The 25,411-nt window shown below is 31.8% G+C and overlaps 2 protein-coding genes across 12 annotated transcripts in view; one reads left to right on the forward strand and one right to left on the reverse strand.

Annotated features, from left to right (window-relative positions):
* Positions 1–25,411, reverse strand: part of LOC127700214 (uncharacterized) — a 131,486-nt gene that overhangs the window by 84,619 nt on the left and 21,456 nt on the right. The window contains exons 7-13 of one of the 4 annotated variants that reach the window (XM_052203636.1): positions 24,969–25,247; positions 21,857–21,970; positions 20,604–20,634; positions 17,838–17,914; positions 16,838–16,862; positions 14,938–15,003; positions 12,525–14,002 (exon numbers count right to left, since the gene is read on the reverse strand). In XM_052203636.1, the coding sequence (XP_052059596.1) occupies positions 13,969–14,002; positions 14,938–15,003; positions 16,838–16,862; positions 17,838–17,914; positions 20,604–20,634; positions 21,857–21,970; positions 24,969–25,247 (626 nt within the window). In that variant the 3' untranslated portion in view covers positions 12,525–13,968. Of the gene's footprint in view, positions 1–12,524; positions 14,003–14,937; positions 15,004–16,837; positions 16,863–17,837; positions 17,915–20,603; positions 20,635–21,856; positions 21,971–24,968; positions 25,248–25,411 lie in introns of those variants that run through there. The other 3 variants (XM_052203633.1, XM_052203634.1, XM_052203635.1) reach the window with 3 other exon arrangements.
* The window catches only part of LOC127700210 (uncharacterized), a 289,648-nt gene that overhangs the window by 40,570 nt on the left and 223,667 nt on the right, over positions 1–25,411 (forward strand). For 5 of the 8 annotated variants that reach the window (XM_052203627.1, XM_052203619.1, XM_052203625.1 and 2 more), the window contains exons 15-16: positions 1,122–1,206; positions 1,867–3,753. The exons of the other annotated variants lie outside the window; for them this stretch is intronic. In XM_052203627.1, the coding sequence (XP_052059587.1) occupies positions 1,122–1,206; positions 1,867–2,147 (366 nt within the window). In that variant the 3' untranslated portion in view covers positions 2,148–3,753. Of the gene's footprint in view, positions 1–1,121; positions 1,207–1,866; positions 3,754–25,411 lie in introns of those variants that run through there. 8 annotated transcript variants of the gene reach the window in all.

The raw sequence follows: 25,411 nt of genomic DNA on the forward strand, positions 1-25,411 counted from the left end.
TGTTGTTAATTATTAATTGTGCATGTTGCTTTTAATCATACTGTCTCTTTTCGTAACCAAACAGGAATAAATGGCGAATAGTTATACATTATAGAGTATTAAAAGAGAGGCGAAGGATACCAAAGGGACATTCAAACTCACAAGTCGAAAATAAACATCGCTATGGCTAAAAACACGAACAAACAACAGTACACAAAACACAACATAGAAAACTAAAGACTGAGCAACATGAACCCCACCAAAAACTGGGGGTGATCTCAGGTGCTCCGAAAAGGGTAAGCAGATCCTGCTCCACATGTGGCACGGGTCGTGTTGCTCATGTTAGTACAAACCCGGTGATACATGTGAGTCTAATTTGGTAGGTCACATTCGGGAAAAAAGGAACGGGATTGCAGTAACGATAATTGGAACATATCCGTTTAATCGTTACAATCAAAACTCAACAGAGTTAATAAAAAATAATCACTAACACATGTTATATCAACATATGAAAGACGTTCAAGGAAGACTGATGTCGGCTGTCTTTTGCAAATAATAAAGGCAGACATTGTTAATTCCATTTTGTTGATACGGGAATTCGATAAAATTTCCGATAAGCAGTTTAAATAGCAGATGCTAAATTTCATATCCTGTAGATTAAATGATTGGTGCAATTAGATATTTCATAGCGACCATTTTCTAAGGGAGCCGGATTACCAGAACCAACCACTTACCATATGCATGAAAACTGGCAATCCTAGTCCACTGATAATGGAGTCGAACGCATTTTCCTATAATTGCAGTTTTTCTCGCGATATTCATTTTGAAGTATTAGAAGATTTACTTAAGTATTCATAAAAAAAAGTATTCATCCTTTCTCGTGGATTGATTTTTTATCAGAAAACAACTAGAAAATTTGACGTCCAAATTGAATTTTGGTTAGTGAAGAATAGAGATCAAGCGATACAAACATGACAAAATAAGTATTCGAGAAAGAATAAGAAAATTATATATTTATAACTTAAAATTGCCTTTAAATGATTAAGATAACCTCGGAGATCAGTTTTGCATATCTTGCACAACACACAATACATTTGTTTAGTATGATGTGCACTTCCGTACATATTATTGTTTTGTTTTAGGTTGAGAAGATTATAACGTCCCATCATGATCCGACTTTGGAGTCAGAAGCGCATCAGTTTATCAAACCATACTTTCCTGGAAAAGGTATTCATATAGTTCTCTTGAAAATAAGAGTTATGTATTCTCATCGTTTTAGGCATAATGAGTACTTTTGATGAGTTTTGAGACCTTAAGTTTTAATACTTTGCAACTATTTGTCTTAAAATTTTAATCTTTAAGGTTTTAATCTACATTGATCCTTCTTCTTGTGTATATATACAAGTTCAAATATCAAACAATCATCTACATCTAGGTTTTAATCTACATTGGTCCTTCTTCTTGTGTATATATACAAGTTCATATATCAAATAATCATCAAGTTAGAGCCCCAATCGTTGTAAAAGGTAATATGTCATTCTAATGGCTATTCAGTAAAATACAACCTATTGTATGAGCATTTGTGTAATTAAGTCGCAGACACAAGGCGTATTATATTTTTCGCTCAACGCACGTCTACGCACGTTTCGTCTAACAAGGCATATTAAGTGGCGCATACGAGCAATGTCTTCATGCATATTGATTTAATTTCGAAAATGGTAAATTAAAAAAAAAAACTATGCATTTGATTTAAGCCTCAACCGAACGATAAGCTTTGCAACCACCAACATATAAAAATATGATGCTATCTTCAAGATATTCTATTCATCTAATTCTTAGTACACACTAGTATTTTATTGCTTACATACACTAATTTTCCATTTGCAGGGATATTTTCAAACGATAGCTTAGAGAAAATGTCATTTGCAATAGCTGGAGAATGGGAGTCAATGGCGAAAAAACTTGGTTTTACAAATGATGAAATCAATAAAATCAAAAATAGTCAACCAGGAGCTGTTAAACAGACCCTTAGAATGTTAGATTTGTGGCGACTATCGGATAGCGCGATACAGAAAGGAACGGATCTTGTAAAGAATTTCCATGAAACAGCCAAGTCAGCACAATGTGGAGCAAAATTGCTAACAATAATATCTAAAAATGTAAACTGAGTGCAGGAAGCATCTTATCCTATTAACCCCCAAAATAAAGTATATAGCTATATATAAATGGAAATACTGTAATATATGAATGTTGTTGCTAACTGTTTTGTAAAATTTAATTTCAAGTATACATGTGTAGTGTTTTAATTGTAGTGACAGTGGTGATAAAATGTTTCACAATTGATTAGTTCAAAATAAAGGGTTTACAAAAATGTACGAATATTTATACAGTACCCAGATGTAAAAATGAATAACAAATGTAAACTCAATTGCAGGTATGTGATTATTTTCTATATCACCAGGACAGACATGCTTTTAAGTGATCATCATCTGCCCACATTTTTGGCAACTTAGATTACGGCGTATAATCAAGATGACATTAGTTCGACTAAAAGGTGAAAGGTGCTCCATAAACTTTTTGTGGAAAACAAATATTTTGGTGTCTATAGTAAACATGAAAAGAAAGAGAAAACCATCACGAACCTTTCTGAGACTCGCTTTTCAGTCAACCATTACGATATTTTCAGTAACAAAGTAAAATGTCTCGTGAACGAATGTGAACTCTCAGACTCATTAACCTCTAAAAGTTCTTATGGATTTTGTGACAAATTTATAGATTGAATCGTAAAAGATTTGCTTTGTCGTATGGTCAGAGATTCAAGAGGAAATTTCTATACTTCGAACTTATACAATTGAATCTCCTACACCGTGTATTGTATACAAAAAGTTATATTTATGAACGAATAAGATCGGTAACTGCTCGACTGAGATGCAGGATGTTCCCACTAGAAATGAAAATAAGAGAAGTGTGCTATCGAGGATTTCCTACAGAAAGACACTTGTAGAAGATATGCAAGTCAGGCTCAAGTGAGAATGAGACTCATTTTGTACTATGTATCTGTTAGTTAATTACCAACTTTTGAGTAATTATTATGTAAAAAGTTTAGAACGAGGTGCTTCATAGGCCTATTGAGGCATGCAGATATTGATATTGTAATCTTATTTTTTTAAAGCATATAGCATTAATAATGACTTAATTTTTAGTATGACTTAATTGATAATTTTTTTTACGTAAATTTTCAGTACAAATACTGCTTAAACTAAGTTTGCAACTCTTTCATACAAATTGAACTATGACGGTTTTTCTTTTTAATTCCTATTGGTTTATTTTGCCCTCAAAGTTATTCATCTTTTGGCTTTCTATTCATTTCGTTAGGAATCATTCTGATGAAAATTATTCTAAAAAAAGAGTATTATGCACGAACATTCTGATATTTGCTTTTCAACGAAGAGTGCTATTAATTCTGAAAAGGTTGACAGACTAACCTAGAAGAGAAAAATCAAACATAGCCTACTCAACTGACGAACTGAGTCGGGTTTTAATCATTTCAGTTAATACCAGTTTTGAAGTCTTTGGTTTAATCTGACAAGGGGTCCAATCCTGACTGCTCACACACGAGACAATCACGCTATCGCGGGAATATTGAGGCTGTTACAATTTATGAAAGATCACCTTCGGTTTATGGTGGATTCATGTTGCTCAGTCTTAAATTTTCTATGTTTTGTATGTGGACTAATGTTGGTCTTTTAGTTGTCATTAAACATTTGAGCAGTGTTGTTTACTTGATCTGCAGTATCAAACCATCACCTTAGCTACCTTGCTATTAACGAGTACAATTTAAGCTTGCTATTCAAAATATGTGCTATATTGTGTTTCTTTGTTCAAGAAAGTAGTATACTTGTTCATAGCTGCATTGGGCATGTTTGTTTTTTTATTGTGTAATTACGTTTAACGACATAAGGTCTATATAGGTTAAGGACACATTGAATGGTTCAACCCCACTTTATTCAGAATATGTGCCAATTCAAGATATCTTGACCGTGTGCTGTTTGTTATTGTATGCCTGTGTTACTTTGGGATTTATTTGTTCGAAATAGTGTGGTGTTGGTTGTAGCTTTTGTTGGTTTTATTGCCTATTATCTCTTGTGATTCATGTTGTGTTTTCTACGCTTCATATACACAAAAAAGCGATTTGATATTCAACATTTTGTATATAGACTGGTTCCTTCTGTAGTAGAGACATGTGGGGAATCAAACACATGAAGCACGATTTAAGCCTGGATACCGATAAAAAAAATCAAATAAACACATTGTATCTTCAGTGACTGCTCAATCTATTCATAACGATTCCATTAAAGATTCAGAAGAAAAGTCTATGTAGAAATGCATGGAACACTACAACATTCTTTATAAACGTGAAAGTAAGAGGAGATAAAATGTTCGAGTAGGTACCTTTATATTTCTACAAATATGTACCAGTAGTGGTTTGTACTGTTGTACCCAAATTTTTGACATTTTACCTCTTATACCTGTTTGTTTTGCTCACACCTTGTTGTCAATATAAAGGAATTCTATGCGACTGTCATACAAGTGATAGACTTAGCTAGCTATAAAATCAGGTTTTATCCACCATTTTCTACATAAGGAAATGCCTTTACAAAATCATGAATTTGACAGTTGTTTTCCATTCGTTTGATTTGTTTGAGCTTTTTATTTTGCACTTTGATAAGGGACTTTCAGTCAAATTTATAAATATTCAATAAAGCAGACAACCCTTCTGTGTTCCTTCGGTGTTAATTTGTGAGTTTTCGAAAATTCTGAAATAAAAAAAATACAAGCATTGGATCCAGTAATGTTTTATTGGTAATCTTCAAAATTACGACAATATCTCTTTTTCTGGAACCAAACCTGGTTTTGTTTAACTGATACAACTGCAAAAATTAGGTCTACAGTGTTTGTAGAAGCATCCTGCAACTCCATACTTCCATGACACCACATATGGTTTGTATGGTACATTTTCTTCGCCACGTCTTTTGTAAAAGTGAAAGGCATTTACATGACGAGCTGTTCTAAAAAAATGATTTAATGATATGTTAAAACTATGTTATGTTTTGTGTACTATTGTTTGTCTGTTTGTCTTTTTCTTTTTTAGCCATGGCGTTGTCAGTTTATTTTCGATTTATGAGTTTGGTTGTCCGTCTGGTATCTTTTGCACCTCTTTTTAAAAGTTATTTATTATTGTAAAGTTTCAAACATATCGTACTATGAATATTATCATTGGTCACATGATGATATGTAAAAAAGTCACGAAATGATTACATTTTATGAAATATAAATGTCGCGAAATTAAATTGCGATTAATCTTACCTAATCAATTAATTAACTTGGTTCTATGTTTGTTTCACAAATTACTAATAATACCAAATACCTTAATGGCCCTCCAGTATCTGAATATCCATCCATTGTAGCTGTGGCATCTGCACATATACTTTCACATGTCTTTCCCCCGTGACAGTTTTGTGGTATTGCGGAAGCATATGCATTATCTTAGGATACGCCAATGCATGCCGACTGTGCCATCTGGTGATCTGTGCCAACACTGACATTTAGGTGAGCTACTATACAAAAAGACACATTCTTAAATAACATTCGAATTTGTATTGTGTTTACCTTTCTTGACTATAGCTCAGTAGTCAGTACTTCGGTACTGACATGATTTATAACAAACTTTTCTAAAATTGCCCGTTTATAAATATTGAAATTATAAAGAAACTAAGGTTTCAACTCCCTCAGGGAAGTTGACCTTAGATGGATTTGGCTATTTGTTTTAGGTATTTTTGTCATATAGCTCTTCAACTGTTTCGGTACTTATACATCCCTCGGATTTCAAATGTTTGGCTTTGAGCGTTCCTGATGAAGGTAAATTCAGGAAAGCACTTCGGGCGCATGAAATTATTAAACGTGTTGTTTTCAATTTTTTACACCACTGCGTCGATACCTCTGCTGGTGGACTATCATTCCCCGAGGGTATCATCAGCTCAGTACTCAGTACTTCGGTACTGACATGATTTATAACAAACTTTTCTAAAATTGCCCGTTTATAAATTTTGAAATTATAAAGAAACTAAGGTTTCAACTCCCTCGGGCAAAGTTGACCTTAGATGGATTTGGCTATTTGTTTTAGGTATTTTTGTCATATAGCTCTTCAACTGTTTCGGTACTTATACATCCCTCGGATTTAAAATGTTTGGCTTTGAGCTTTCCTGATGAAGATAAATCCAGGAAAGCACTTCGGACGCATGAAATTATTAAACGTGTTGTTTTCATTTTTTTATGTTCACATAAGGTGGTTTATGGCATAAGCTTACTGGTATATATTACTAGGTTTTTGTAATTATTTATATATTTCAAAACAAAATCAAAACATCAAACAAAATGAACTGACGAAATTAAATAAATTTTACTTAACAACGTGAACTAGTTTTATATCTAATGGAAATGTATATTTTGTAGTGCTACTCTTTCACTTTTTCTTCATGGTTAAATCCTTCACAAAAAGACACCACATAAAAATTGTTAAAAAACGATCTGTTGTACTTTTTTTTTGCCTGTTTAGTTCTTTTTAGAAGTATCCCATTTAAAAGGGAATCAGTAAAAAGAAACACCAACAAGGGGAAACTGAATAACAAGCATATTATTTCTAAATTGATGGATATATGATAGACTGTCCGAATTCACGAATCTCTTAAATAAATCTCTCATTTTTTACTACAAAGATAATTGCTTCTTAACATGAAATACCTGAATACGCATATATTATATATTTCATCTAACATTGAATATCTAATCATTTGTACTTCATTGAACAAATAGCAAACTGAAGAATACCAATTATATATAATATAAACTACCAAAAGAAAAACAAAGACAAGAAAGAGAGAAACTCAGCAAAGTCGGATGCTATTAATTTCTGTATTTGTGCACACAACACGTAAAATGCGTTTAATTTATCAAGTTATGATATAAATATGTGACACAAGTCATACATTTTGTGTGGTATTAATTTGATTGGCCTAATTTGAAAATCACTTTTATTGGCTATCAACATCACAAGACTTTAGATTGTGTGCATCCCTGAGACAACTTTTACACTAGGAAAACAGTCTGTTTTGTTGAGCGTCTAAATGAGTGCATATTGGATATTGATATGTTTTTATTACTATCTAAAAATATAAAATCTCAAAAATTTCTTACATCCCCTCTTTCACATTATTTTGCTAATATAATAAGTAAATCAATGCATCTCATCCATTCAACTTGTTTTATCTAGTCAGCTATTTCATATAATGTCCTAAAAAACTACACCAGAAAATGGTTAAAGCATGCACCCTAGCCAGATGAAGCAAACGTGGGCACTTGATCTGAATGGACCAACGCTGCTCGGCCATGCATTCAGAAGCGCATTAAAATTATAGGTTGCACTTTGTACAGCTGTTTCTCAAACCACGCCTCTTTTGGGGAGATATATAATATTCATAGATAATTAATTTTGTTTATGTACTGGTTCCCGGATATGATCTCTATGTTTCATCTCATAGAGACATAACTTGGGAATGTAACCAGTAAATATACATATTCATAGTGATCAAGTTAAAATCTGTGGAAATCTTTAAATGAAGGTAGGGGTACCATAGATTTTTAATGTAAGTTTAAACTCATTGAAGTTCGGGGCATATAAACGTTGAAAATATGCCGCACAGTCCTATAGTTTGACCTTTGAAAAAAATAGTAGTGCATATGAACTTTCCATTCTAAGATATAATTTTTTTCAAAACTTCATAGTAAAAGTGGTACAGTTTTAGCCGTGAAAGGAGTTCCTATGGGAAATTGTATTGTTGATATTTACAGAAATGCAACCTATACGATGAACAATGAACACACAGGGATTTTCTAACCCCTACAGAGGCCGGAGGTTGTGATTGCATTGTCATGTCTCCACGACAAGTTGTTCCGACTGACAAAGCCTCATGCAATATTGTAACTTGGGATGTCTAGCTAAAGAACTTGGAATGGACAACAAAAGCTGGAATCTCACATTACGCCTACAATATTTACGAAAGAGAAGACTTTTGAAAAACACAAATCCTCCTACTCACATTTGTAATTGAAATGAAAAGACGATTAAATATCCCGACTTTATACTGGATACGTTATCGTCAAATTAATAGTTATAACGAACGATATATAGCCGGACTGCAAAGATTATCGATTTGATATATTTTTTTAAGATCTCATCACCATTCTCAACAAAGTTTTGAACTTACTTTCAGCAACTGCAAGTATCCTTAGCTCAATACTATATGTCTTGTGTCTTTCTGGGTTTTTATTTTGCTAAATTTCGACCAACTTTTTGTAAATAAATTTAACATCCAACTGATTTTCAAAGTTCTTATGCTGTTTTTTTTTATACACAGCTGCTCCCTGATTATGGAGGTTAGCACTCATAAACATGTTAAACTCTGCAAACCTATGTGTCTGTCCCACGTCAGAAGTATGAAGTAAATGTCATTGAAACCCTAACACGAATATACGGGAAGGTTTTAGGACGTCAAAAACCCTCAAAGCCTTGCTTGTAGCTCTGGTTAAGATATTGGTTAACCTTATATTTCGATTTTTTTTTTTAATACAAATATTATCTAAATTTGCAGCAAACACAAATAACTACTGTATGTGCATTGTACTTCGAATTTTCTTCTTTTTCTTAAAATAAGCATCAGAACAAACTATAGCATTAAGGAAAAATAAAGGCAACAGCAGTATATAGCTGTTCGATCCTAAAAGGAACCCTCGCGTACAAAACGAAAAAAGATGTCACAATCTATGTCAATATAATGTCCAAAAAAAAATCGAGAAAATTTAGTTAAACATGCAGAAATGTGATTACAACAATTTTTGTTCATTATGCAACATTAAAAAATTGTTTATTCGTTTATGTTGATAAGTTTAAAACAATAGATGAAGTTGCATAAAAACATAGAAAAAAGTTAACAGTAAGTTTACCACCATCTGGTAAAACCCACTACTGCAGGACTAGGTAAGTTAAGTAATTCCTGTTTATATAAAAGTAAATGCTCTTATTACAGCCATTTTTGTTTTAAATTCAGAAACAACTTAGGTTGCAAAATTTCCAACAAAAAAAATGTCCGTCTGTCTTGTTGGTTAGCTCTCCGTAAGCATTCTTGATGATGGCTCATCGAAAAATCCAGAATATATGTATAATATGGTTTTATTAGACACTTTTTGCCAAATCATTTGATCATTTAACAATGATTATTTTAATTGACAGCAAACTATCCAAACATTAAGCACAGAGGATCCCTGGTAAAAAAATTTCAAACAGCAAGTTTAATCGCACGCAGAATCTACGATTTCTTTTCATTCGTATTTATAAGTATTATAAAGGTCTATGGTCTAAAAGTGAAAAATAAAATTACTTGTAAACATATTGAAAAATATAGAAATATAGTACAAAGACGCTATCAATCTTATAATGAACTATAATCCGCGTAAAAGGAAGGTCACAACACAAAGGAAATAATAACATGTAATTGCCGAACATACAACGGTATACAATTTCCTGAAATGTTCGCTTTTAAAAAATGCGCAGAAGTAAGGTGTGTTCCGCCAATAACAATAATTAAAATATATTTTTAAAGACTTTTAATCTTTCAGCATACATTAATAATACAAATGTAAATTATTCATTATTTCTTTAAAAAATCTCTAACTTTATACATGTGCGTGTACAATTACATGTAGGAATATATAGATTCACAAGCCTCGAGGTGAAAGGCTAATATTATATATACTGGCAATCAGCACTTTAGGTCAGTTCTGCTAATTGTAATGTTGTCATTATGGAACCAATTGTTCTTTATTTTGTTTCTTATTTGTAACACTAATAGTGTTATGCAACTGATAAAGTTCAGAAAACACCAGAAGCAGAGACAAACATAATTCTGATAATTATAAGAAAGAATTAAAAGACATGAAATGCATATTTTTGTTAATTTCTAGAAGATGTGAATCAACTATAAGATTAGTGTATGCTTGCAGTTTATATGTTTTTATAAAACAGTTCAAAAGATCGCTGTAGATTTTAAACTTAAAGAATCATACTGGTAAATAAACAAACATCTATACAAACCATTGTACTTTAAAAGTTCAATGCGTTATTAGTGAAATCTGCAATATTATTCCGTTTGAATTACGTCGATGGTTCAAATCCTATGATTAGGCTTCATACAAAATCAAACTAGTTAATGTCGCTTGTCTAAGTGTAGAGCATTACCACACCATCGATACATGCAATACATGAAAAGTCTGTCTATACGTTACCCGTCTGAAGGCAATTTAACGAAGCAACGTTCGTAGCTGTAACCTTTACAGTACGCAGTGCTGTTTGTGTGTCCCAGTCAACATAACAACGACTAAACCAACTTTAGCGACCAATTTACCTGTAATCTAGCCATCCGTTAGTCGATAAACAATTAGTTCCAGGTAGCAGGGAACAGTAAGACGCCAGCCATACCAAACATTTAGATGGAGATTCCAGATCAGAAACTAAACATATACGAATATAAGAGGCTAATGAATCTAATCGAAAAAACATGAGAACCTCTGAACAGATATAATATTCCTGTTATTGGGATTACCTACGCCTGTTAACAGGCTACAGAACCTACTTAAAGCACAGAAAAAAATGCAACAGTCATATGTAAAGTATCGTAGACTAACAGATGGATATTTTAACATCTGAAGGGGACCATATAGTTAGACAGTCTAAAGTCACATCGGACAAAATTACCCGACAGAGGCCAAGCTCACACAACACATCCAATAGCAAGAAAACATGAAAAAAGGAAGCTTCACAGTCTATGAATCCAGGCTGTCCAGCCAGGCACGTACATGTAGGTCGTACCAGAACAAAAGCTGCGGCACAACAAACGACAACAAAACACGATAGACAGTAACAATCGACAACAACCGAACCAACAGGGAAATAGTCTGTTTGCCAATTCTTTAATTGACCATATGAATAGAGATTCATTAGAACGAGTCGTTTCCCTAGGACGGCATACATTTTCATTGACAATGCTAGCGAAATAGGCAAATTTGACAGTGCGTTATCTATGTAAATTTTAATGTTTTAATCTTTTTTAGAGCTAAAACTTTCAATACCAAAATTTGGATCAAACAACTGCATATAACTACAACTTATCATGCTCTGCATTTTGGCCGATTAAGTCTTAAACTGGCAACGGAAAACAGCTTGTGTAAAAAGTGTGTAGAAGAAATGGATAATTTGAATTGGCAAATAGTCTTTAAGCCGAATTAAAACCCTTTGATAAAATAACATTTTCCTAATTACAGCTAAGGCATTTACATAGTTTATGTTGCAGCTATTCCACAACAAATATGAAACCCGTCAAACATGCTTCACTAAATCTGATAATGGATTATAATGAGCTTGGTAATGGTTGTTGATTTTCAACTAAAATGACAATTTTTTCCGATTTAACAAAAATTAAACAGTCAATAAACTATGCTACTAACTCCACGCTTTTTCAATTGATAATTAAGTGTTTTATGTATACCATATAATGTTTCGAATGCAACAACTGTATGCAAATATTAACCTGTTTATTAGTAACTGTGTTTTCGACCAGTTTCATGGCTTACTCTTATTCGTATTTGCAGTTGCAGCTACGATTGCAATAAAAGTTATATTTGCCCTAGAAGGGGAGTATACTTCTTGACGTACTATTACATCATAGTCTTCAGAAATACAATTAAACCTCATGTGCATCGAATCCTCGTATTTGATTAGACGACTGTTCTACGTACATGATGGATATAGACAAAAGGCAATGCAAAAATGTCTATCGTGATTTGAGACGCTGACATACTAAATCGGTTCGATCAATGTAATCTCTGCTAATAAATAAATAACGATTTTAATTATCTGCTTGAATATTGATCGTCCAGAGAAGCTTCATAAGTTATACTTAAGTGGTTGACCTTTCAACACCAATATATATATTTAGTGCATTTTTATGGGAGATGGAACATATTTACACTTGAATTATTTTCAGATGAGTTTGTACAGCTGAACGAGGATAACCCATGTTGAGCTTAACTGTGTTCCTAGTGTTGTTGTCAAGTTATTGACTCTGGAAAGGGTTTCTTGCACGGAGAACAATTGACAAAATCGATTAGCGAAAAAGGATTGTTAACTATAAAGTATAGAGCTTATGGGTGAAGAATATTGAACAAAGGAAGTTGGTGCGAAGATATAAAGTGTAGGGACTAATGGGTAAGAAAAAATAAATAATACAGAAAATGGATCTAGCAAATTAGATAATACAGATAATGGGTCTATAGCATTAAGGAATGCATAATTGCAGACACCGTCACGATTTAGAACCTTGTGTAATACAGGTGTAAGTCATTAAATCGTTTCATTGTTAAACATTAAGTAACAATACAATGCAATATCTTTTTATTTTAATTCCATTGAAGATACAAAGATACAGAGAGAAAGCAGCACATTTACAAAAATGTGATATATTTACAACCATGTACATACATTACAGTGGACTCAAAACTAGTTACAGTTTTACCAATAGAACCGAAGCGTATTTTATAGTTCTTACATAATCTTTATACCTAAGAGTTTTGATTTACTGCCTCATTATGTAATTACCGTTTATATGACTGTATGTGCCAATTAGTATTTCATATATTCGATTAGTATTTCCTACTGTCACTAAAATACTTCTAGATAATAGAATTCGTCTCAAATCCGTAGATGAAATGTTTCATCATTTCTATCAACGTTATGAAATCTCTCTTTTTCTATTTGGGGTCTGTGGTTTATAATTCTAAGTCTACTTCAAATAGTATTTGCAAGCAGTTTCAACATCTCTTTATATACTTCAAATTTCAATTCTTACTGTACATGTTGTTGGGGACTTTTGCACATGTTTTTGTGAGTAATTTGATTTAAAAACATTTTTAAAGAACATAAGCTTGTATTCAATTTGTCTGTAAAACTACTATTATTATTCCAAATATTTTGGAAGTCACATATATCTACTATATTTTTAACCTTACTTACAAATGTACATACATTATTTCCATTAAATAAAGACAGATACTCATATCAGTGTAGCAATTTAGTACATTTCTAAGCACTATTGCAAAACAAGCATGGCGATTGAAAAGACAATGAAGATTAATAGAAATCCATATAACAACCAGTAACCAAATCAAAAAGATGAAATAACAAGCCAAATGATTATACCATTACAACTAGTGGCATTGGTGTCATCTGAATAAATATACTGTAAAACCTTTCGTTTGGAATTCATCACACGATCACAAACGAATGATGAAATGTTGTACCCTATTTAGAAGTCGTTCCAATTGTTTGTAGATGGTACATGACCAAACTGGTGTTGTTTGCCTTTCCTCCCTATGGAAAATGTTCATGCAGGGTATCATCCAAAAATTAAATATATGCTTGTGTCTTTTTGGAGATTTTGATTTCATCTAAAATTGAAGAAATTCATTTGGAATTTGACTTTGCATGAAGGTAAACGCGACGAAGAGAAAGGTCAGACACCTTTATCCCGAAATAAATCTATTACAAGGAAGCGTTAAAATTACTATCCAAATATGTCCGCGGAAGATCGATATTTTTCGCCATTATCCCATTTCCGATTTTCTTTTTTTTCTATCTTTTGATGTATCTTTTAACATCATATTTAAAATATCAAATACCTAAATATCACACAGAATAATATACCGTTCACCTGGAAGGACACAGATCATTAAATAACATATTGTTTAACTGATTATAGAAGTATATATCAACACTGAAATCAATATCTCTAGCGAACGGCTAAATCTTCATTTCAGCACTCATCATCTGGTTGGTGTTTTTTTTTCTTTTCCTGATCTGAAAATATATTTTGATTCACATAGTGAAGACAGTAAAAAAACTTTATTAACAAATTCGTAAAACCTTTTCACATCTAATGTACATATATATATAAAGTTAAATAAAATTTAGTATATGTATCATTTTTTATTTCTACGTCTGTGCAATTAAACGTTCATGCATTTAGAAAGTGTTCTAAGAAGAAGAAGTTTAAACCCATCTAGACATTTCATGCAAATGAAAAGAAAACGGGAATGAGTTTAATTTATATAAAATGTAAATGATGTCTACCTTAGCCGTGGTGTGTCTGCAAAGTCAGTACTAGTACAGTAGCTAGTTTATATGCAATGAACATGAAAATATCATTCAAACAATACCTGTTATGGCTACCTTAGCTTATCACTCTTTGTTTTATCGATCACATTGTGACAATAATGTCGTTATATCATGCACACCTCTATTTCGTGTTTATGCATTCGGGTGCAGTCGCTGTATGATTTCAATGTAATATGCAGTAGGTGGTAAAACTCCAATTCCAAGGGAGCACATTTTGATCCTGCTTTGAAAATCATTTGATGTCTTTTGATGCCTTGCTCCACTTAATGTTTAACCTGTTGGTACATTGACTGTGTGATTGTTTTGTATGTTTGACTTTTTAAATAGGCAAAAGGGTTCGTTGTGCGCTCGTAAAACTTAAATGACCTTTCGACGTGCTGTGTCTGTACCAATGCAGACTCTCTGGACCATGTGTTGTATGTTGTTAGTCTTGGTTTGTTAATCTTTTTTATTGGAGAATTGTGGTGTTAGTGGCTGGTATGGTTTATAAACAACATGATTGTTTTTGTTAAAATATTACAACTGCTTTATGGGTACATGTATGTATAGATGTATCGCTCCTCCGAAAATCTTATTTTGAATGTTTCATTTTGTTTTCGAAGCAATTAATTACCTACCCCTCTTCAATGTTTTGATAGACAGCCACCTCAGGTGTTATTCCAAATTCTTCATATGTATCATTACTGTTGAATTTATTCATATATATTAACTGTGGTCCAATATTGAATACAAATTTTCGAGAAGAAGAAGAAAAAAAATAAAGACATCAAAACTAAAAACAAACAGTTGCACACGGTATATTCGAATAATTAAATTCAAAGTCTTGTCAACCAGGACATGAATGGAAGCAGATCTCCGTACAAGTTTCAACTAATCATTTAAAAAATTTCAAACGCAAAACGAGAGGAACTGAGGGATATGTAACCGAAATACATCAAGTCCAATGGTTTTAATGCATGTACGATTTGAAAATATCGTTCGATTGAAAGTGACGCACTGGCAGATATGAACTTAGTTAACATGGAATTTACGAAGTTCCACAACAAATATCAAATAAGACTATTTGTAACTGAGAAATATGAAAACAAAACAAATCCTGAATGTGTGTTAAAAACATTTCAAAGCTATTCCATACTGATATTAGCAGATAATCGGTTAAATGGTACATATTAATGTTATTGAGTTCAAGATTATAAAACAGTCCATTATACAGGAACGAAAAAAAAACCCAAAAAAATACGAAACAACTCTTTACTTAATACCCCATTTGCAAAATATATCAATGTATCGTCACAAAAGGAAGAGGTTGCCAGGCAGGTTAGAAAATTGTTATCACGGTTCAACTGTACATCACATAATTCTAGACAGTTATATAATAGTGTTTTATACAGAGGCTTAGGAATACGTACCGAAGTAATTGTCGAATTATCGGACGGTATAACTAAGAGATAAATGGACGTACGGACAGAGTGACAAGAGCATTGCATGATACCATCCACTCCTTGAGAAAGGTTGATACTTTACATGAAGCATGTTCATATTGTAAAGTGGTTTATTTTCGCGGAGTTTGTATTGAACGATTTGAAAGGCAAAATTTAATTGATGATCTCGATCTTTCTTTTAGATCAAATTAACGCAAAAGTAGCGGCAAACACCCTATGTTCCTTATGTCGTAACTACAATACCCTTCCCTTTTCACGAATGTGACCTACCGATTTAGACTATTTACCGGATTTGTAATAATATAAGCAACACGACGGGTGTCACATGTGGAGCAGGATCTGCTTACCATTCCGGAGCACCTGAGATAACCTAGTTGCTTAGTCTTTAGTTTTGTATGTTGTGTCATCTGTACTATTATTTGTCTATTTGTCTTTTTATTTTTGGCCATGGCGTTGTCAGTTTGTTTTCGATCTATGAGTTTGACTGTCCCTCTGGTATCTTTCGTCCCTCTTCTGTAAATCACTTCTACGCTATATTTTATTTTTTCAGTGTATTCCTCCTAATGTGATAAAACGAATATGTTTGTAGCGCTAGTTACGTTGCCAAGAATGTAACTTATGTTATCAGAACCTTCTTAAATTTTTCAAATTGTTTATGCATATTTTTGGAGATTCAAAATCATTTGGTCTCTCAAGTTCCTGATGAAGGTAATTCTAGAATCGTAACACTGTTATTCTACGTTGATTTTGTTCGTTTTCCCTTTAGTGTAAAATAGATGTTTTAGCTACTAAATATAGATTGATTGATTTGACGTACTGAGAAAAAAGCTTAAACCGCAGTGAAAAAAAGTTATTTTATTTATAACGGTTTAAGCTTTTTTTTCTCTTCGGTACATCAAATCAATCTGTCTATATTTACTAGATACAAAAAAATTTCTTTTGAAGTAGGTTTGTAATTAGAGGGTTATCATTGGAATCAAATTTATTTGTTTTGCATGCTACATTTATCATAGGAAGGTGCTGTCAAGTGTTACCACATGAACGTTTTGATATTATATGATTTTTTTATAATTACCTGGGCTCTTGAAGAGGTCTTGATTCTGTAGAATAAAAATAAGCGTTAAGTACCCAATTATTCATACTCCGTGCACATCCAAATGTTTTCTTTTTGCAATAATAATGAATAAAGTCAACCTAACATGTTAGATTTTTAGAAGCGGAAGTATGTGAAATTGGTGGCGAAGTGGTGCCTTTTCTTCTTAACTTACGGCCTTTGCAGTCAAGGGAAGACTGGACTAGAATGCAGCAGTAAGGAACGGTTAAAACATTAATTTCCTATCGGATGCTTTTGCAGGAAAAATGGACATAAGATATCCTCAAAACATAATGTTATGAAAAGAGTACTACAGGCTTGTTTCAAATTGTACGTCGCTTGAAACAAGCAGTATTTATCCCCCGCCGAGGAAATGTTTGTTTAGATATGCTTTAACTACGTTACATGTTATCTGTTGATTTTTTAATTTGTTAACGTCTTTATTGAGGATAAAGAAAACTATCGTTCAAAGAAGGTCCATGAAGTTAAATTCTTTGTATCGTTTATTTTATGATAAATTTTCAATTGAACAATAAATTGTTATAACATGAATATTTTAGTAAATGAAGTTAGGAAATTGAATATTCTGATTTTATTGTATTTGGATTATGTAACAGAGGATAATACAGTTTCTCGTAAATGCTGTAAAAGTATACCAAGTCAACCTTGACCTTTTCATGATCTTCAAAAAAAAAGGATTTTGATTTTAATTCGACTGCAGATTTCTGGAGATGTAACTCAATTTTTGAGCAGAAACATGATTATTTATTCAAATAGGTAGATTGTGAATTTTTTTAAACCGAACAGTTCTGTGTGATCATACGAAAATCAATTGTGTATGCCTTATGAGCATTTAATCTACATAAGACTTGATAGTTGCGATCGAATCAAACTAGTAAACTAGATAAATACTGCAATGAATATGCAAAATGATGGTCTAGTCTGTTATGTAGGGAATGAAATAGTCATTTATGAAACATACCCGATTGCGGCTGCAAGCTAGAATATTGATCTGAAAATGCTGGATTGCTTCTCTTCACATCAGTATATTCATCCGATCTATATAAAAAAAAAAAGAATAATTCACAAAAACAACTTTAAGTATTTGATGTGTTTGATATATACTGCGATTTCACATTATTCGTTTTTGTTACTGCATGCACAAATGTACATTTCTCATTTATTCACTTTTGTTAAGTGATAACTGTGAAATTTGATGCTTTAGGTGTAATACCACCATTGATTTTCCCCTATTAGTCTTTGTTAAATTTGCACTTTTCAAACAATTGTGCAGAATTTATCTTTGTTTCAAATAAAAAAATACATGGCATGAATAGAGTTTTATCCTGTCCAGTACTATAGACAAAATTTCACATAACATTTCATTACATATAAGAAAATAACCATCACTGGAAGTTAACCAATCAAATTTACACCTCTTTTCTATCTGTGTACAAGCTTTAGTAACCATGTAACCTCAAGTTTCCAAAATATTTTATAGAAAAACAAAATAAAAAAATAATGGTGCTTTCAAACACCCAAGATATATGTTTACTGCAATGAAATGTAGAATTAATTTCCTACAACTGTCAAAGTCAAGGGAATATTTTTTTCGACCCTTTTTCGTATGCAACCGGATGTGACGTACTATGATTTGGTGGTATTACACCTAAAGAAGACTTTATTGTTGAATAAACTGAATGTGATTTTTTTCCTTTGTAATACTAGTTATTTCATGCATTACTGTAAAGTTTTGTCATAATCAGTTCAATAGTTTGAGAAAAATCTAGTATAATGTAAGACGACATCTACAGCGATTCGAGCAAAATTTCTTCAAAAAATCCATATCAAGCCGCATCATTAAAGTGTGGACCAATAAATGATCAACAATTTATCTCATCTGCCTACAAACAGTTCTTTATGATACAAAAGAGGGACGAAAGATACCATAGGGACATTCAGATTCATAGATCGACAAAAGATGACTTTAGGATGATAAATACCACTAATGTACCTCTTTGTCTTCATTATAAGGTCTCTTTTGATCCATTTATATCTCCCATTTCCTCGAAATTTCTAATTTTTAGGCCAATAAATAAAATTTTTGGGATAACTTTCACTCATTTATGATAGAAATATTATACTAAATGAGTAATTGGAGTATTCAAGCAGAATGAACTATCCATATAAAAGTTAACTGACTTCAAGGAGGTTTCAATAAGTCATTACGTAAAACTTAGATTTACGCCGCCTTCCAGAGAGGGACATAAAAAGCTTTCCTTTTAGTGAATTATTTGTTGTTACTGCTTCAAAAATAATTTCGTTTACTTATAACTATATATTTATTAAAGTATTACTTAGGAAAAAGTTTTCTATTATAGCAGAATACAAGAAATAAGGAGAAAAAGTCAGAAAAATCTCCCCAAAACACTGAGTTTGGCTTGATCTATCTACTAATATTCATGGAAGAGTCCTATTTCAAGTTAATTTTCTCATAAAATGTGTTTTTGAGACTCAATACACTCAGAATATTTAATTTTTGTAATATGTCACTTAAAAAGCATGAAATTTAAACAAATGAGAGTACTCACAAGGTCAAAGGTGCATGTGCAGCTTCCCATATTAGGTGTAATACCACCATTGATTTTCCCCTTTTAGTCTTTGTTAAATTTGCACTTTTCAAACAATTGTGCAGAATTTAAAATAAAAAATGACTTTGCATGAGTAAAGTTTTATCCTGTCCAGTACTATAGACAAAATTTCACATAACATTTCATTGGCTATAAGAAAATAACCATCACTGGAAGTTAACCAATCGAATTTTCACCTTTTTTCTATCCGTGTACAAGATTAGTAACCATGTAACCTCAAGTTTCCAAAATATTTTAAAGAAACACCAAATAAAAAAAAATAATGGTGCTTTCAATCACCCAAGATATATGTTTATGACCCAGATTTGTTTTTACTGCAATGAAATGTAGGATTAATTTCCTACAACTGTCAAATTCAAGGGATTTTTTTTTTTCGGTCCTTTTTCGTATGCAACCGGATGTGACGTACTATGATTTGGTGGTATTACACCTTTACAAATCATTTCCAAAACAATTCGTAAGTGTGTGATCACTATTGCAAATCATTATATGATTGGCTATGTCAATGATTGTGTTTACCATAAATTATGGATATATATAAACATCTGTTACATTGAATTGATGAGTACATGTAGTTTTAGATGATTTACAAATAAATAACAAAGACTTATTTTTATTTTAGATATATTTTCAATTTTTACTAGATGTTTCGGAAAAATGGTTATTTTATTTTGAAGTATTTGTTGTTTTAGATTTTACGTCCATTAAATCATTATAAAAGAGTTCAGTGCCTTTTCTGTACTGATTTCTATGTTTTTTGTATGATTTTATGTATCAACTGACCCATGTTTGATATCTAAAAACCGGGTAAACCCAGAGATATGTTTATTAGCATGTCCTCAGTCGAAAACCTTCATGGATCGCTTCAGGAATTCAGCAAGACAATGTTAAGCTTGTGAAACATCAATGAAAACATAATCTGTAACGTCTTTAGTCGCTCTAGACATGTATTTCATTTGAAAATATGTTCAATTTATTTTACCTTTGTTTTTTTTTTAGGCATAAGTTTATTCTGCACAATGTTTCATATTGTATGTTACTCTGGGCGGTATAGGGTGTGAATATGAAGTCCGAGATACTGTATATATAATACCTACTGAACTGATATTTTTTTCATGGTTTTCAAACCTGAAATACATAGACGGATAAACCAATACATTTGACACTATGACGTTCTAGAAAAAAAATTATCTATAAAACCTAAAAAGCTATGTGTAAAATAATTGAAAAAAAAATGCAGGACATGATAAAAATATTGGGTGCAGGTATCAATCAAAAAACATCCGCTGACAAAGCACATGATCAAGGGATACTGCAAGCAAACAATCAAAAATAAATTACACAAACACTAAATATTGATATTATAAAAACCTTCGTAAAAAAATACGTATCAACTTTTTCTATGTTTTTATACTGAATAACACATTATAATTAACGGTACCAATTTTTCTGCACTAGATGCGTATTTCGACAATAAATGTCTCTTCGCTGATGTTCGAGGCCAAACTATTTGCAAATCCACAGCTTGTTAAAAAAATGAAGACCTCATAAACCAAAATGGACAAAAAAGTATAACCAGAGTCAAGCAAGGAAACAGAGCTCTGCATGAAGGAGATATATAGAAATAGCTTAAAAAATTTCGGAACAGCAAATTTTAATAACAGAAAATCCATATTTTCATGCTACTACCGTAGTACTGGCTGCTGGGCTAGTGATACCCTCGGGGACTAACAGTCCACCAGCATTAATTGTAGTTTTTCGTTTACTTTTACTTCCACTGTAACACCAAACATTTTGTTACATTTTCTTGTCCTTGCTTGTTTATAAGTTGTGCATTACATCACAAATTAGATACGCAAAATATGCATAAGGGAACATATGAACCGAGCAGAAAATTATTTGTTTGACTCTGCTTACGTTTAGCTGTAAATGTCAAGCTATGATTTGCTGCACCGTGTCAAGTTACAACGTAAAACCATTTTATAGACTTGATAATCAGATATATTTTCCTCCATCGCGATTGAGTGTTAGAAGAAATAGTTTATCAAACTTAGTGCTGCAAATGTTCGTAGCTGTAAAATCAATTTATAATATTGATAAATGTGTTTACATTATAGATAATTACACAAAAACAACAAAATACACATATTCTTTTGTTGTTGTTTCTGTTGTTAGTTTCGTCACCAGAGATCAACATTAGCCAAAGCTGATACATTTCAATATTTTAAATTTTCGAAGGACAACAGGCAATTAAACAAAAATTAATATACATATGAGTAGCAAAAATGTCAAAATACTATACTATACCATACATAGAACTATCATGATTAGAATGATACATATGACTCACACTTGCGAATAGCAAAAAACGTTCCAGGAATTAAGGCTATCAAACCAAATACTAAAGTTGTTATTCCTGCTGCAAACATTCCTGGGTTTTCGTTTTTGACTGTTGGAACATCATCTTTTAGACATACAATGCGATACAATTACATATTAGAATGATGCATTTGAAAGTATAGTGTGTAACATATTGTACATTGCTAATCTTTTTTTCTTTGTTATTAGTACAATATCAACTTTCATGTAGTTTTTTGCGGCTTTGAAATGATTTAAAACTTTACCTTTAAATAAATCCATTTATATCAACTGTAACACAGTATTAAAACCCGCTACATATGTGTTTATGGATTTCAGTACCGGTTATCTATAAGATGTCTAAATAGTATTGATACATATCTTAATCTTATATTTAATATACATAGCATATTTTCGTTGTGATGAGTCCTGCTGAAGTATTCTAAGTTTGTCAGCTCGTTGTTGAATATTTTCGGTATTGCTCAGGCTGAAAGCAGCTATGACAGCACATAGATGTACATTTTAGAAATTAATTTCAATGCAAACCATCAAACATCCCTTTTCTAAATTTGAATTTAAAAAGATGCTATATGAAATAAGCATTTTGAAATTGTAACTGATAAAAATTGTTTAACCGGAACTTAATTCAATTTGATCATGAAATTATGGAAAAATGGTAAAACAAATATCTAACTACTTTAGGCATTACAAGAGATAGTGTGGAAACATTGAGATTTTCACGGATTTTTTCATTCCAAAGGGCGTCAGCTAACTAGTTTTGCACTTATCCTTCAACTGGGAAAACAATCTTATGTAATGACTATATACCGAATAGGAAATTATATATAACTAATGAGATTTCCAAGCAATTTTCTATTTCCAAGAATTCAATATCGCAAAAATCGTACGTTTTATCTTAGCGTCTTTTGATATGACTATATACGAAATATCAAACCAAAAGATATAAGAATGAAACATTTAAATGTTGACAACTTAGATTTGAAAGTGATTTTCAATTTCCAACGGTCACATCTCGAAAAATCTCGTTGCACCTGAACAAAACTGGATCTCGATCTGTAGCTTTGTATAATATGACAATATACCACATATCAAAACACTACATACATAATTCTTTTTTTTTAAGTGAAGAAACTTACTGGACCGACATGATAAAAGACTAAGGGACGGACGACTAACGAGCATACTGACAGATGGATAAACTGACGGATGAAGGAACACACAGACGGAGGGCAAAACATATGGCGCATGTTAGACGTACATTTGTAGGAAAAATAACAATGTTTATTTCTATGGTTTTACAGATAACGGTTACGTTTTGTGTGTAAATAGTATACTCTTCTAATTATTCGGTGACAAATCGGTAACACATGAATATGAGAACATACATGGAAGAGTCAAACAAATATTTGGTATATCAAATATCCGTCATCAATACCTACTGACCGTTAAATGGAATACAATTCTTTTTTAGTAATGAACAATAAATGGTCTTTGACTTTTATCAAAGTGTTCTATATGAATTTGTTATGTTTATTTGAAACCTAACATATTCAATCAATATTGATAAAAAAACCTCATCAAAGAATAAAGGCTTAAAATTTTCTACGTCACGTGTGTGTAAAAACTTTGTGCAAAGGTAAGTAAGGCCATCGATGTCGTGGTGTATAATAACCCGCATCATAAACAGAAAATTTATAGACATTTCATGTCCACACTAAAGTGCTGACTCTTTGACTTATCATATCTTCTGGTACTTAAAGTCCATCAACAGTGCGATCGATCGATGCCGCAGTTGTAAAGATTCGTCAAAGAAGCAAGGCATACAATTTTGTATGCTAGATGCACGTTTTCTCAACACAGGGAAAATGCGTAATTTCGAGTTTTAAAGTTTATGAAAAGAAATTGTAAATTGAATTATTTCTGATGAAAGCATTGAAAAATGTTATGGAAATTTACCGAAATTTTTACCTTTATTATGTCATATGAATTAATTGTGTACTGTGCAAAATAATAAGATTTCACAAATCACAAAGACACCCGATCCTTAAATAAGTATTGATTTAAATGGATTGCCAAGTTTTTCTCATTCCTAAAATAGAAGTTTTTGATTCAAAAATGGAATTAATAGTTGATGTGTCATATTAACCAATATATTTTATATTTTTTCTTTCTTTTTTATATCATTTTTAAACATACTCAGATAATCTTTTAGTTTATACAAAAATAAAAAGACTAAGGTATAAAAAGATATAAGTCAGATCATTTAAAATTATTCATGTCACAGAAAGAAATTGACACTCTGAGGACTGCTAAAACTAGTGACCAGAACGTACATAAAAAAAACTTCAGGTCATTGCAGTTCATCTCAGGTCAGGTCAAATGAAATATGAAATCGAATGAACTCATTAATATTAATGTATATGAATACATGCAATAATACTAGTATATCAAACAAACATGATTATGATTGTTAAATAAATAATTATCAAAATGATATGAATAAATCATTTGTGACATTTATGATAAATTGGTATTGTACACGCAATTTGACCAATAAGAAAAAGATAAATACACTAACCCTCATTTTTTTTTGTTTCTTCTAACCTCTAGTGAAACATGTAAAACACAGTTCAGATAGCTTCCTCCATTCAGAAAATGTGAAAATTTGAACAACTTATAGCTTGAAATGAAACTGGTTAGTATATGATTCATCATAATTTTAAGATAGCATAAATCAATTTAAACCAATGCTTGAAAAAGTGTACAAAAATATCTCCATTAACCCTTAATGAGCAAACATACTTATAAGATGTATACAAAGCAAACTTCTTTTAAGATTCCCGACAATGGATAAAGTCATCAACATCAGATTACAAAATACTATATGAATTCTTCATATGGTAATATATTTTCTGCAAAAAGAAAAAGAAGCAACATTCAAAATCATTCTTAGCTTGACTATTTAGACCTGTACGTTCAGGCAATGTTATCGTGACGATCAACAGCAATAAGAAGAAGAACAACAGTATGTGTGTGTAAGGATAATAAAATAATAATCACATTGATGCATAATAATATAATACCTTCATATGTAATAGTGAAAATTTCTTCAATACATCCGAATCTATTACATACATGTATTCCATATTCACCAAAGTCATCTTTCGATTTAATATGTATAGAGGAATAAATTCTATATCTGTAATTATATCTATCTTTTTGAACCATCCAGAAGAATCCAGTCGTACGAGTCCATTTTACAGTTGGCTTCGGGAATGAGACTACCTGCATTACTATATTTTCAGTTTTGTTCACTTTTGTTTTAATTCTCTTGAAGTCTGCTATGACATTTCGAGGTTTACCTGCAATATATTTTTTTGATTATAAAACAATCTGTAAGCTGTACGTTTTCGCCTTGAATGGCGTTAGTTAACATAACCCTGAATTACTATTTGGTTTTAAAGGTAGCTGAAATCGTGTGAAGGTTTTACAAATCTCATTTTTCATGTTGGGCATGTTTCTAAAT

Source organism: Mytilus californianus, unplaced genomic scaffold, assembly GCF_021869535.1.
Source record: "Mytilus californianus isolate M0D057914Y unplaced genomic scaffold, xbMytCali1.0.p SCAF_5, whole genome shotgun sequence".
Lineage (NCBI taxonomy): Eukaryota > Metazoa > Mollusca > Bivalvia > Mytilida > Mytilidae > Mytilus > Mytilus californianus.